This window comes from Macaca mulatta, chromosome 15 (genome assembly GCF_049350105.2).
Source record: "Macaca mulatta isolate MMU2019108-1 chromosome 15, T2T-MMU8v2.0, whole genome shotgun sequence".
In the NCBI taxonomy this organism is placed as follows: domain Eukaryota; kingdom Metazoa; phylum Chordata; class Mammalia; order Primates; family Cercopithecidae; genus Macaca; species Macaca mulatta.
In genome coordinates this window covers 107,641,068-107,655,745 of record NC_133420.1, presented here as the reverse complement: position 1 = coordinate 107,655,745, position 14,678 = coordinate 107,641,068, and the positions used below count along the sequence as shown (strand labels likewise).

Below are 14,678 nucleotides of genomic sequence, written 5' to 3'. Positions count from 1 at the left end.
AATGGAAAAAGGTCTGTTACTAGATTGGGCTTACATACGTGAAGTCAAAGGTGATAGCTCTTGCTCACCTTTAGGCCTCTTTTTATCCAGTTTTCCTGACTTGGGGACTCTAAAAACAAAACAAAACAAAACAAAAAAAACAGTAAGAGTTACTGTACCAAATGCCTGAAGGTTTTTCAGGCCTTTACCTGTTTTATTCAGTAGCTGATGACCAAATGCGTCTGCCAGGGTTTTTGCTCACAGTGTAATTTTGCTTGTGGAAAATTTGTGAAGCTCACTGTCAAATATATTCAACTGGTCCTCCCTTTCAAGCAGTTTTCTTTAATAGTTGTGTCCAAAGTGTTGGGCCATGTAAGTTAAGGTACTGTGAAATAATTAAAGTTTGATGTCCTTTCGTATTTACAAAGTACCAAAAATATCAAAAACACGTAGATAATGATGGACTTGGGAGGTCATTCTTTCATATTAAGAAAGATCTGAGTTTTTTCTTTTTTAATACTTTAGTTTACTAATCCTAGAAACTTATATCCAAAGGTCAGGAAAAATAATAACTCATTTCTGTTTCCCAAACCAACAACAAAGTTATTTTTACCACCATTCAGATCTTCAGAAAGATATTTTGTAAGGGAAGTGGAAAAATGAAAAATTTTAGACTGAATATTTCTGATAAGAATGTTATAAGAAATCCTCATGTGCTCTTATATTTTTCCTTCTTAGGCTCCCAAGTGATGGTTAGTGACCTCTTCTGAAAGATCTTTTTAAATATTAGCCCCTAAAGGCAGTTTTCTTTTTTCATAAGGCACCCCAACATCATTTCCAGATAATCAGGGTGTCACTTCATTGAACTTCCCCATCCATGATTTTCCATTATTTTCAGTCTACAAGCAACCAGCTTATAAAATCAATTTTCCATTTTAACTGTCTATATAAATTAATCAAGTGCTAAGTTTATTTTGTTTTATCTGTAAGCAGCCTTATGCCATAATGGTGTTGTCTGAAAGGAGGATTTTTCATTGTATTTTGTATGCTAATATTTTTCTCTCAAATTAACTGCCTGCTTGCTGTTTGTCACCAAAATATTCTAAAGACTTTTTAACAGTATATAGGATATCTTTCCTATAACCAGAAAAGCCTCTAGGAGTACTCACATTAACAAGTGCAAGATTGTGATACAGAAAGCTGTCACAAATGCATGTGCCTCCTGGAAGGCCACAGCTGACATCATCATTAGTTAGTCCATAATGAACACCAACAATGCACCCCCCACTGTAGTCTGTGTAGCACAAACCATTCAGGAGCTTGTGTGCTATATCATCTCAAAAAGACACGAGCAAATGTTCAAGTTGACTTCTCCCCTATGTACAAGGTTTTGATAGACTCCAACAGTCACTGGGAAGAAAAGCTCATTGTTGAGAAAAGGAGACAAAAAAACAAGTATTTCTTAGTGAAGAAGCATGAGACCAAAAATTAAATTTGGGGAACATCAGGATAGAGAGTTAAATGAGACCTGAATATTTTTGCAAACAGTGGGAAAATGAAGGCTGTGGAGAGGATGGTAATTTATAGTTAGAACAAAAGAATTATGAAGGTCAGGAGGGTTTTGCTAACTCCAGAAAGTCGGTAAAGCTATCTTTCCTTCTTACTAACTTGTATTGTTGACTTCTAGAAATGAACAACTTAAGAAAACTTAATGTAGCCCTAGCTCTTAGATAACTTTTTTCCCTATTTACATCAGCCAGAAGAGGAAGGGAAGGAGGAATACTAGCAACTTGCCGGCTTCCACTCTCTGAAACGTTAGGCATTACACCCCATAAAAACGTTCAGCCCTGGACTTTTACACCAAAACGAGTAATAATGCTATCTTTATAGGAAAATGCTGATAGGTGTGTGTGTACACATACATACTTTTAACATAGAGATGCCCTTTCTTACTATGATACCATAATCAAAAACCATGAAAAAAAAGTTAACAGACTCAACTACATAAAAATATTAAATTTATATTTGGCAGAAAAAGATAGATATTAGTTTAAAAGCTAAGCATGGGGTAAGCACAAGGCAAAAAAAAAAAAAATTGCAACATATAACAAAGTTCTGTACAAAAATTCCAACTAGGTTACAGTGAGCTGAATCACACCACTGCACTCCAGCCTGGGCGACTGAGCAAGACTCCATCTCCAGAAACAAAACAAAACAAACAAACAAAAACCTCCAACTAGTTCATAAGGACCACAATAGGAAAGGGGCTTAAAAGGTACCTCCTTGTCCGTAAGAGAGATATAAATAGCCAATAAACAGTGAAAAGTGTTTACCTTCTTTAATAATTAAAGAAATTCAAATTAAAACAATGTGATAATTTCCCCTTAAATTGTCAAGGGTTGAAAACTTTGATAGCCTATCGTGTTCTTGGCAATGGGGGACATCCAGCCCTCTCATATATTGTGGTATAGCATATTCAAGAGCAAAAACGTCCCCAAGACTTGACGTGGTTATACCCGCTGACCCAGCACTTCATTGCTAGAAAGTTCCGCTATAGCAATACGTGTACAAATAAGGTAAGACTCCTTCATGCAGATGCTTACTGAAGCAAATTCTTTATAAAGAAACAACAAAAAGAAATAAAACTATATTTCACCACCATGGGATTAGTAAACTACAAGACATCAGCAAAATGGAATACTTGAGGGCTACTCTTAAAAATTTTCTAACCGTTGAGTTTGTGTGTGTGTGTGTGTTTTGAGACAGAGTCTTGTGCTGCTGCCAGGCTGGAGTGCAGTGACGTAATCTTGGCTCACTGTAACCTCTGCCTCCTGGGTTCAAGCGATTCCCCTGCCTCAGCCTCCCAAGTAGCTGGGATTACAGATGTGCGCCACCATGCCCAGCTAATGTTTTGTATTTTAGTAGAAATGGGGTTTCACCATGTTGGCCAGGATGGTCTTGATCTCCTGACCTCGTGATCCACCCATCTCAGCCTCCCAAAGTGCTGGGATTACAGGCGTGAGCCACCATGCCCGGCCTTATTGTTGAGTATTAAGCATTCTTTGTATATTTTGGATAACAGTCCTCATCAGATATGTGTTTTGCAAATATTTTCTCCCAGTCTGCAGCTTATCTTCTTATTCTCATTCTCTTGATTTTTCTTTTATATAGAAGTTTTAATTTTAATGAAGTCCACCTTATCAATTATTTCTTTCATGGATCATGCCTTTGGTGTTGTATCTAAAAAGTCATCTTTGCACCCAAGGCCAATTACATTTTCTCTTCTAAAAGTTTTATAGTTTTGAATTTTACATTTAGGCCTATGATCCATTTTGAATTAACTTTTGTGAAGGACCAAAGGCCTGGGTCCAGATTCATTATTTTACAGGTGGATGCCCAGTTATTCTAGCACTATTTGTTGACAAGACTATCTTTGCTTTGCTGTATTGCCTTTGCTCCTTGTCAAAGATTAGTTGACTATATTTATGTGGTATGTGTTTTACTAAAACCATAGTAAAGAATGTAGTATACAATATTTTTTTTTTTTTTTTTTTTTTGAGAGGGAGTTTCACTCTGTCTCCCAGGCTGGAATGCAGTGGTGCTCGGCTCACTGCAAGCTCCGCCTCCCAGGTTCACGCCATTCTCCTGCCTCAGCCTCCCAAGTAGCTGGGACTACAGACGCCCACCACGCCTGGCTACTTTTTTGTATTTTCAGTAGAGACGGGGTTTCACTGTGTTAGCCAGGATGGTCTCGATCTCCTGACCTCATGATCTGCCCGCCCCGGCCTCCCAAAGTGCTGGGATTACAGGCGCGAGCCATGGTGCCCGGCCTACATTTATTTTTATTTTTATTTTTATTATTTTTTTTGAGACAAGGTCTCACTCTGTCACCCAGACTGGAGTGCAGTGGTGCCATCATAGCTCACTGCAGCCTTGACCTCCTGGACTCATGTGATCTTCCCACCTCAACCTCCCAAGTAGCTGGGACTACAGGCACATGCCAACATATCCAGCTAATTTTTGTATTTTTTGTAGAGACTGGGTTTCTCCGTGTTGCCCAGGACTGGTCTCGAACCCCTGAGCTCAAGTGATCCACCAGCCCTGGCCTTCAGAGTGCTGGGATTTCAGGCTTAAGCCACCACACCCAATCAAAAATGTTTTACATAAGGGGATTTTAATAAAATTTGCGGAAAGTATAACAAAACAACCCTATCTTAACCCCACAGAGATGACCAGGGTAAAGCTGGAGCAGGTCAGAGGGTACCAAACAGGATGAAGAGTATCTGGTGGATGGAAAGTTCACTGGAGGGAAGGGGGATGTGTAGAAGAGCATCAGAATACAAACCTGCTTCAGAATCCAGAGTTCTGAGGGAGTAGAGACCAGACGGGAAATTGAGTTTCAGGAAGGGAGCTAAGATTAGCATCCCAGGCATCTACCCCATGTAGGAAGGAAGAAGCAGGAAGGGATTCCAAAGAGATGGGTGGAGTTGCACAAGGGACACGACACTTGGCCTGAAGCCAATGGTTTATGATCTCTGTCCTTGATAAACTGCCGCATGCTGGTGGGAACACAGTGGAAGCCAGAGTGACCCAAGGCTCTGTAGGTGGTGGTAGCTGTTGGTGTTGGCAAAAAAGGCTAGGATTGCTTCCCAACCAAACTTCATTTTGCTATCCAAGTCGTTGGTAATTAGACAATTTTGAAGGTATAATTGCAAATTCTTCCAGAACATAATGGTGGTGCGGTGGCTCCCTTACAGATTACCTCCATTTCCAGGAAATTATCCGAGTTTTTCTTCATTTACTCACTCACCTTCCCAATTTTTTTTTGAGCGTTCTGAGTAAGTTTGTAAGCTAAGTAGGGAGCGGGTTGGTGGAAGTGAATATTAAAGGGGATTCAAGGCACAGTTTCTTTGCCCAAGGGACTCACAGTCTCTTTGTAAAATAAATAAGGAGAGTCACACATTCAAGGTACAATGTGATAGATTAGAAGGGCTGAAAAAAGGGAAAGGTTTTGGCTATATTTATTTAGTAACCATGATCTGAGGCAAACCACTTCAGAGTCAGTTTTTGCATTGGTATAATGACCATTTTAATATCAACTAGTACCTGGTACAAGGTCGATACTTAATACAATAGTGCTGTTGTTGTCATCAAAGTGCCATAGAAAGAAGTGAAATGCAGTGTAAATTCAATGGTGCTTTTCCAGGAATGGAAAAATAACAATGATAATGTCTTGAAATTATTTTAAGGTTATAAATAATCTTTTCTTTCAGATTAAACATACAAAGAATAACCATCATTAAGCTCTACTAATACTTCTAGTAAAAATGGAAACAATTGCTGCTTAGACTTTTTTTTTAAAAATGTATTTTTTTTTTAATGCACAAGAGTAAATTTCTTCCCAGAGAATGCTCAGTAGGCTTTTTTATTGTCTTATGCACCCATCAATTTGGGAGTCTTGCGCATTTGGGGTCTTTGAGCATTTCTGGTCTACACAGTTGTTTATTTCTCGCTTACTATAAAGTCTTTGTGTGGCGTATTTTGAAATAGTACATAGAAAGCAATATCAAATTTATGTCTAGATGTGCTCCCAATAGGGGGCTCAGCCCAGTTGTGAGAGTCTTAGAGTAGGAGTCTTGGCTTGTAATATCATCAGGATTCCAAGTTGACCCCAAAAGACTCTAAGCACTGAAGAGATGCGACCCCAAAACCACAAGATTTTCTGAGTCTAGTAACAAAGCTTTTCACCCCATTAGAAAGACCTGCAATCTTTACCCCGATCAAGGGTGAGTTGGTCCTGGCTTGTGCACACCTTGGACCACTACCCATGCAAGACAGCTCAAGCTTTGCACCTAGTCTCACCCTCAGCATGACCTTAGCAATGGATGTGGTTGTTCAGTTAATAAAAAAGACTTTATTGAGTGTACTTTATATGGTCAGGATATTGCTAAGCTCTGTAAAGGCTGTAGAAAACAAGGACTTTGATCAGGTTGATTCTGCAGGATGAAACAAAACAAAAGCTGCCCATAGAAGTACTCTGTGTTCATTTAAAAAAGTATTTTAAAGCTTAGCATTTGGCTGTTTAGCTGCCTGCACTATGGAGGTCTTGCTCCTTCAGCCCTGCTCTGTGCTTTGTTTCCAGAAGATCCCACAGCCAACAAAGATTCTGGCCAAGAGTCAGAGTCTATTCCAGAATATACGGCCGAAGAGGAACGGGAGGACAACCGGCTGTGGAGGACAGTGGTGATTGGAGAACAAGAGCAGCGCATTGACATGAAGGTCATCGAGCCCTACAGGAGAGTCATTTCTCACGGAGGTAGTCGAGCTCTGCGTGAATCTGGGAAATGGGGAAGGGGCAGCCATTTTATTTAAAATCAGAAAGCGAGTCTAGAGTTCGGTGGAACACGACATCTCAAAGACCCTATTCTAGAGCCCATATTCAGGGAACTATAGAGCTAAGTATATTTCCTCATATTAAATTCAATAAACATTTAAAGTCCTACTAGGCAAAGACAACTTTCCCATATAAAACGGGCTTTTCATGCTACATGTCTGATAGCGATCATGTTCTGTGCCAATGTATTGAAAGTCATAGTGGTCTAAGTTAAACGTCTGTTTGTCATTCTTATCAGTCCATTGTACGGTTGAACTGAACAGAAGATGTGACACTGTGGCCTGTGTCCTAAACTACCCCCGAGGTGCTTCTTATTACAAGATGGTCTTTTGAATCCTCTTCAGAAGCTTTGGGGATTTTTTGTAGACTTAGCCTAGTAATTGTTTCCCCTAACTGAAGTTTGCCTTTCTAGACACTACATTAAATCTAGGCCTGACAACAGCCAAGCCCAGTCAAAGCCTCCACCTGTTTGGTGAGAGACAAGGGAGAGAGAAAAGTGTGTTTGTATTTCCAGCACTTTCTTGAGGGCTCCTGGAGCATATGTGGCCTTGATTAATTTGGGATTCACAAAATGTCAGATGAGTGGAAGCAACACATTTAACACTGTCAACTTCAGAAAACATCGACAGCATTTTGATTCTTCTGCTGCATGCCTTCCTTTCCCAAGTCCTGAGGCGCCACTGTAACCACCCAGCTGTTCCAGAAAGAGTGTGAGCTGACGAGGCAGTTGTTGCTGTCTCAGTTCTCTCTTCCTTAATGAGGGCAGGGAAATAAGAGTCTTAGCACTGCTCAAAACACTGCTTTTGTTTTCTATTATAATAAGCAGAAGGCTGATTTGTTATTTCAGTCAAACCTTCCATCCCATACATTGCTACCCCCACATAAGTATCAGGACCACCCAGGGAACCTGACCACTGTAGCAAAGGTGAATGCCAGTCCCTGCCCCTGGTCCTGGCCTTTCTTTTTCTTGCCTTACTGTTTGACCTGAAATGGAAATACGACCCCCTGAGAGCTGCTGTGGGGTCAGGAGCAGTTTCCTCTAAGGGAAATCATGCCCGTAGCCCTTCAGAATGAGAGTTGGCCCAGTCTTGCTGAAAGTGACACACAGCTGGCTGTAGAGTCAACCCTTTTGGTTTTATGTGAAAACCATAGGAGGAACACTCAGTCTTCCCCATCTTCCCAGGTCACATCTCCTTTGCACCACCCATCAGATATTTTTGGTTTGTTTTCTTTTTGAAAATAAAAACAAAACAAAGCCTGCCTGTAAGAGTACTCTACTCTATGTTCATTTTTAAAACTATTAAAAAATAAAAATGTCTGTCAAATCAAAGCCACCCAGTGATAAGCCCCTATAAACATCAGCTCCTAAAGGCAGCTCGTGGTCCCGCTGCTCCTCTAGGGCTAGTTATCTGCTAATACTCCAGTAGACTCGCCTGCTTGTTCTTTAGGTGGGCTGGGTGGCGTGGTCAAGCCCATCAGCCTGTTGTCAGAATCAGGAGAGAATGGTTATCATCAGTGCACTGATGGTTGGAAAAAGCCACCGCTTCTGCCTGCCACAGTCTTGTAACAGTTCACCGGAGCCCTCAGGGCTAACCTGGTTTGCTGTGCTCTCCGTCCCTACCACCTCCTCCCTTTGCCATTTGCTCTTCTCCATTCTGTGTTGCAAGCTCAGTTTTTGTCTGTGTGACTGTCCGGTTTGTTCTGAAGAGAAGGCCACCTCCCCTCTCCCCAGCCCTGCCTCAGCCCTCTCCAGGCACTGGCCTGCATGAAGTGTGCCTCTGGCTGCACCCATCCGGAACTTTAGAGAGAGATGCCACCTTTTCCTGCACCCTGAACAGCTTTTGTGCTCTGTAGGTAAAGATGCTCCAGATGTTACTTCTGAATTTGCCAAAGCTTTGTCTTCCACATTAGGAGTTTACACCACTCTCTTAGACCATAAGAGAAAGCTCCTTACTTACCAACCTACTGAGTTTGTCCTTCTGGCTTCTGATGAGCGTTTAAAAAGCAGCAATCACTTCCCAGTAAACATGAATCTTATTTGGTGCTTGGTATTTTGCTGTGAGGAAGTTTTGTCATTTGGGCCAATAGAGAAGTGCCAGCTGCACAGTGCTCTGTGCCAAAAACTGTAAGGTGGGGGCAATCAAAAGAGCTGCAGAAGTTAGCCTCAAAGCCAGGCCCTGCCAAATGTCCCACCTGTTGAAAATACTGGTGCATGATGGCAGTATTTGAATAAATAATTCAGTCTTCAGCTTTGGTGACCTTGATATGAGCTATTGCCAGAGGCCCTGCACACAATGTAGAAGAATGAGGCTCAGTACCCATGTCTGCCACTTGCTAGTCTGTAACCTTGGTATATTACTTACCATCTCTGGGCTTCAATGACATCATCAGTCAAATGAGGGTGATCTCAACACCACTGTTCACATCCTATGAGCCAATAGCAATATCCTTGCCATCTGCATAAATCAAAGCAAAGAGGGGTTTGGATAGTTTTGCTCAGCCAACAGTATGGGGTCCCTCTGAGGCTAGAACTGGCTTTTTTTTGAACTTGGAGCAGAGAAACCCATTTAAATAATGGAGAAAAATAACACCAAGTAATTTTAACAAGGATTCTTTTTTTTTTTTACTTCTCTTATTTCATTATAGGAGATTCAGGTAACCTTCTCTGCAGTCTTGCTGGACAAATGACCCTGAAAAGAATGAGGAGAAGAGTTGCTGGCTGGTGTGTGTGTGTGTATGTTTTGGTTGCGACTGTGACATCTTTCCTTCTGTCTCCATTCCATTTGCTGGCCAGCAAACTTGTGTTACATCCCTTTCATGCCTGTCTGTGTCACTCAGGTAAGGTTTGCGCCCTTGCTTCAGAGGGTCTCAGGAGACTCCTGGGGGGTTGCTCATGCACCCTACCCAGCACATACACCCTGAATTCACCTCACCTTTCTTGAGAAGAGAGTCTAATGAAAGAAATGTTTTAAAAAACAGACTTCAAATGAATTATGCTGTTGCCAACAGAGGAAATTTTACTTGAGTAAGTTGCATATCTGAGAATAGAAATTGAGGGGTTAGCTGACCCCTTCAAGGTATCTGGGAGGGGCAAAAAGTGAATGATCCTATGCATTCTAGTTATTGTACTTTGCCTGCAATGATAGTATTATCTGATTTTTTAAATTTAAATTTAAATTTTTTTAGCAGGAAGCAGCTATAGAAAAATTACAGTATTATCTGAAATATCTCCCAAGCCTGCCAATGGCACTGGCTCTTGATTTTGGAGGAAAACTTTCATGTGGAAATCTTTTTCTTTTATTTCCCTCCTTCAGTTATCCCCTCTCCTTCTACTTTCTTCCTTCTCTTTTTGCCTCTTCTTCCCTTCTTAAAGATCCTCTACCCAAAAGAACAAATTTTCATTTATAAATTTTCATTTTCCTTTATAAATTTCTGTACTTTTTATATTGAGACATTTCTTACTTAGACAGCGATCATGAAGTAGTGAGTTGATCCCATAGTATTCCTTTAGTTAAATAAACTTGGATGAACATGATGCTGCAGCATTCCAAGGGCAGACAGCATTTACACAGTGAGCTGAACTGCCATTTAAAATGACGTCTGAAGTACTGTTTATAAACCTCAGTCTTTCCCTTTCAAAAAAAAATTTCTTAGAAGTTCATGGAAATAAAGAAAGAAATCCAAGTAACTGAGCAGTCATGATCTTGAAATTACTGTAACACTCTGGAGCCAAATTGCTACATTTAGAAAGATGCTTTTGAAAGGATGCTTTCTTACTTGCTTTTAAGTTGGATTCATTATGTCTATTGTCTCTTTTAATGAACTTCTGTCTTTTCATCATGCTGAGGATGAATTGCTTGTCTGTGCAGTGTGAGGATTAGTATAGCTAAGCCACCATATCCTTTGTGAATTTCTATTTAGTTATGCATCTTCAGAAATGAAATTGTGGTAACAAGCAATTTTTGTATTAAGATATGTCTCCTCCTGCCATTTTCCTTCATATTGCATTCTAAAAAGTAGTTGATAAATACCTGCATATTGGAAAGATGGAACTAAAGCAAAAAAATCCAGAGAGAAGCTACTACATTACTCTCTCACAAATGTGTGTTGTATCAGTTGAATACTTACATAGGTAGCATCTTCTAAGATCTGTAGTGTAAATACTGTGTTCAACAATACCATATCATCACTTGTAGTATAAATACTGTATACAACTACCTCAAATTAGTAATACTCACAAACCCATAATTGGGTATATTTTTAGTTAGTATTGGTCTCTTCCCCCATCTTTTTTTGCAGTAGAGTCACACTCTCTTTGTAGAAAACATCTTATTAAACTGCTTTTTCAAGAGTTAATTAACTCCATCCAAATCTATATACAGCCATTACTTTACTGCCATGTAATCACCAGCGAGTATTTAGAGTTCTGAAAAAACTAACACATTGCGTTCTGGGAGGAATGGACCAGGCTTAAGCGTATGTCCTGTCCTCCTACTCAAAGCTTGAAGAAAATCCCTTTAATGATTCTATAGTCCAGAACTATATGACATCAATTGCAATCGTTTAGACAGGGATACTAAAAAATAAAAATTCACACATTGCTTCCCTTTTTAAGTGTGAAAGACGCATGACATTCCGTATAGTTACCTGTGGGGTTCTGACTGACACCTGCTGTGAGTTTCAAAGAAACTGTGGGAATGTAAAGCTTGCTTAAAAGACAGGGCAATTCCAAAATTATGCCAGAGCTTTCAAAAGATGGGGAATGGTGTCCTGAGATGTATCTACATGTTCCTTGACCCCTGGAGTTTCAATGGCCACACGTTCCACATTTCCCACCTGCTGTTTTCTCAGTACCTCCTGCAAGTAGCACTTATACTCCTCAGTCCCATGTTACCAGGAAGCAGTTCTCAAGATTTCCCAAAAGTACAGAATTTTGTACGACTCAAATATAATTTAGCCAGACCCATCTGTGGTTTTCCTCCTCTTATGAGAGGAAGTTTTCTTCCTCTTAGTAGAATTCAGAACCTAGCCCCTTAACAGAACTCAACGTGTAAGTTTCTCAGAACTCTAAATACTCACTGAGTGATTACGTGGCAGTAAAATATTGGCTGTATATAGATTTTTTTGTTGTTTGTTTTTTTGAGACAGAATCTCACTCTGTCACCCAGGCTGGAGGGCAGTGGCGCAGTCTTGGCTCACTGCAACCTCCACCTGCCGGGCTTAAGCAATTCTCCTGCCTCAGCCTCCCAAATAGCTAGGATTACAGGTGTGCACCACCACATCTGGCTAATTTTTGTATTTTTAGTGGGGACGAGGTTTCACCATGCTGTCCAGGCTGGTCTTGAACTCCTGGCCTCAAGTGATCTGCCTACCTCAGCCTCCCAAAATGCTGGGATTACAGGCGTGAGCCACAGTACCCAGCCTGGCTGTATATAGATGTGGATGGAGTTAGTTACTCTTGAAAAGCAGTTTAGTAAGGTGTTCTCTACAAAGAGAGTGTGACTCTAGTGCAAAAAAGATGGGGGAAGATATGCCCAAAAATATACCCAGTTATGGGTTTGTTGTGTCATGTAGCTCTGGACTGTAGAATCATTAAATAGAGATTTCCTCCAAGCTTTGAGTAGGAGGACAGGACATACCCTTAAGCCTGGTCTCGTCCTCCCAGAGCCCAATGTGTCAGTTTTTTCAGAACTCTATATACCCACTGGTGATGACATGGCAGTAAAATATTGCACAGAACAAGGCCTGGCTAGAACTTCTCATGGGTTCTTGCACTGTCTGTTGATCCCAGGGGCACTGCAGGCCTTGAAATCAAAATAAAGGTGTTTTAATTGTCTACTCGCTAGTATTTGGTCACTGGAGTGTGTGAATGAGAGATTATATTGCACTTCAGTGGCTAAATTCTCCCTTTAAATTAAGCAGTGTCTAAAACTAAAAAGAACTAAAGAGGATCAAACAGAATCTCTTTCTTAGCCATCAGAAGAAAGAAGTACTGTATAAGTACTTACATATTAGTATTATATAAATCAGACATTCATGTCAGTCTTGCCCCCTCTCATTTTTTGTTATGTTGAATATTTACACACCCTCTTCACAACTATGTACAACACATATGATCATCCGTAATATATGAATAGCCTACATATGCAAATCTAATTGCGCTATATATTTAACACTCTATAAAACATAGATGTTAACCACTGAAAGATAACTGTATGTGTATATACCTACAGACCTATAGTCAACATAAGCCCCATTTCATGCTGCTAATATACCCACAAAGACACACTTGCCAAGGCTTCAGATTTATCCATTAGGTCAGATATTACCTTGTTAAGAGCTTTCAATTGGTTACAAATGTCTTTTTGTTTGTCCCCCAGGATACTATGGGGACGGTCTAAATGCCATCATTGTGTTTGCCGCCTGTTTTCTGCCAGACAGCGGTCGGGCGGATTACCACTATGTCATGGAAAATCTTTTCCTGTGAGTGATACTTGTGACAAAGTGCTTTGAGTTAATGTCTGTGGCATGTAATGGCAGATCGATCATCTTTAATTAAAGAAAATAGATGATGTAGAATATTCTAAGCCTTCAATGAAACATCAGTAAGGTTTCTGTCAAGGAATGTTGCTCAAGGGGCTAAAACCTTTAAAGGAGTTCTTTTGTGGGTAGACTAGACTGAAAACAAAATGAACAGAATTTTGCTTGCATTTTAAAATTCTGTAATATTTCCTTTGGGCAAAGTATTATTTTTGTTCCTTCATAACATGTTCTTAGTCAGCTAAGACTGACTATAACCTGACTTCATTAATATCTGCCCTTATTTAACCTGAGTTACCCTTAGTATTTGATACCATTGTTGACAGTTTTGAAAGTCAGGATTCTTTCTAACCCATACATTTTTCTAGTGTACCTACATTTAAAAGATAGCATACCGATAAATGAGTAATACTCTCAAAGGAATACTCTTAGGTGACTGTATTCTCCCCAAGGTAAAGAGGTAATATGCACAACCATTCTTAAATTTCATAAACCCTGTACTTTTAATGTTATGTAATTATGGTGTCAATAGGATGAAATATTTTATGTGGGAACTGAAAACATTCCTTTTCCTTCCTGTGATCAGATATGTAATAAGTACTTTAGAGTTGATGGTAGCTGAAGACTATATGATTGTGTACTTGAATGGTGCAACCCCAAGACGGAAGATGCCAGGGCTAGGCTGGATGAAGAAATGCTACCAGATGATTGACAGACGGTATGTGCGCTCTGTTATTTAATCACTATTTTGATTTTGGTAAACTGAAGGCTAAACAACCACATGGTATACTGTTATTATCTTCATTATACACAAGAAGAAACCAAGTCTCAATAAGATCAAATAAATTGTCTAAGTTGCTATTAAGCATGTATTCCTTTCGAAATAGTAAAGGTAATGCTGGTGAGAATAAACAAAAACACACCATGTGGGTTATAGATTCATGCACTCTAAGAACATAACCATTCTATTTTACATTTATTTCTATGAGAAAATGAGGTTTGAATCATACAAGTTTCAAATTACATCTCAAAAAGCATTCTCATAATTAATCATGGCCATTCTATATCTTCCTACCAGGTAATAGTAACTTGCATAGAACTCCCTAAAATTATATATATACACACACATTTTTGTTGTTGTTGTTGGAGTCTCACTAGTGTCACCTAGGCTGGAGTGCAGTGGCATGATCTTGGATCATGGCAACCTCCTACTTCCGGGTTCAAGCGATTCTCCTGTCTAAGCCCGCTGAGTAGCAAGAACTTACAGGCGGGCACCATCACGCCCAGCTAATTTTTTTATTTTTATTTTTAGTAGAGACAGGGTTTCAACATGTTGGCCAGACTGATTTTGAACTCCTGACCTCAGGTGATCCGCCTGCCTTGGCCTCCCAAAGTGCTGGAATTACAGGCATGAGCCACCACGCCAGACTTAAATTATATATATTCTTATTTAGGAATATGTTTTATGCTTTAATTCCCACTGAAAATGGGTTAAGAGTAATGTATTTTTTCTTTTTTCAAAATAGGTTGAGGAAGAATTTGAAATCATTCATCATTGTTCATCCATCTTGGTTCATCAGAACAATCCTTGCTGTGACACGACCTTTTATAAGGTATAGTTAATATTGTCATAAAATAAAAGTACTACTAGTAGTTTTTAAAAAATATGTGCTTATTGTCCTAAAAACAAGAATTCATAAACTAAGAGTACCCAGGGAAATATATTTGTCTCTGTCTTTCCTAGAAAGGTGCTTTGGATTATTCA

General features: G+C 39.8%; 1 protein-coding gene and 1 long non-coding RNA gene across 15 annotated transcripts in view; one reads left to right on the top strand and one right to left on the bottom strand.

Moving 5' to 3' along the window:
- The window catches only part of PRUNE2 (prune homolog 2 with BCH domain), a 292,615-nt gene that overhangs the window by 254,286 nt on the left and 23,651 nt on the right, over positions 1 to 14,678 (top strand). For 8 of the 14 annotated variants that reach the window (XM_077966268.1, XM_077966265.1, XM_077966267.1 and 5 more), the window contains exons 12-15: positions 6,122 to 6,295; positions 12,754 to 12,856; positions 13,500 to 13,631; positions 14,440 to 14,526. In XM_077966268.1, coding sequence (XP_077822394.1) covers positions 6,122 to 6,295; positions 12,754 to 12,856; positions 13,500 to 13,631; positions 14,440 to 14,526 — 496 coding nt within the window. Of the gene's footprint in view, positions 1 to 6,121; positions 6,296 to 9,019; positions 9,212 to 12,753; positions 12,857 to 13,499; positions 13,632 to 14,439; positions 14,527 to 14,678 lie in introns of all 14 variants that reach the window. The other 6 variants (XM_077966259.1, XM_077966262.1, XM_077966260.1 and 3 more) reach the window with 1 other exon arrangement.
- The window catches only part of LOC114672820 (uncharacterized), a 37,899-nt gene continuing 28,264 nt past the window's right edge, over positions 5,044 to 14,678 (bottom strand). The window contains exons 3-4 of the long non-coding RNA XR_013404893.1: positions 8,737 to 8,829; positions 5,044 to 6,316 (exon numbers count right to left, since the gene is read on the bottom strand). This is a non-coding gene — a long non-coding RNA (uncharacterized LOC114672820). The remainder of the gene's footprint in view (positions 6,317 to 8,736; positions 8,830 to 14,678) is intronic.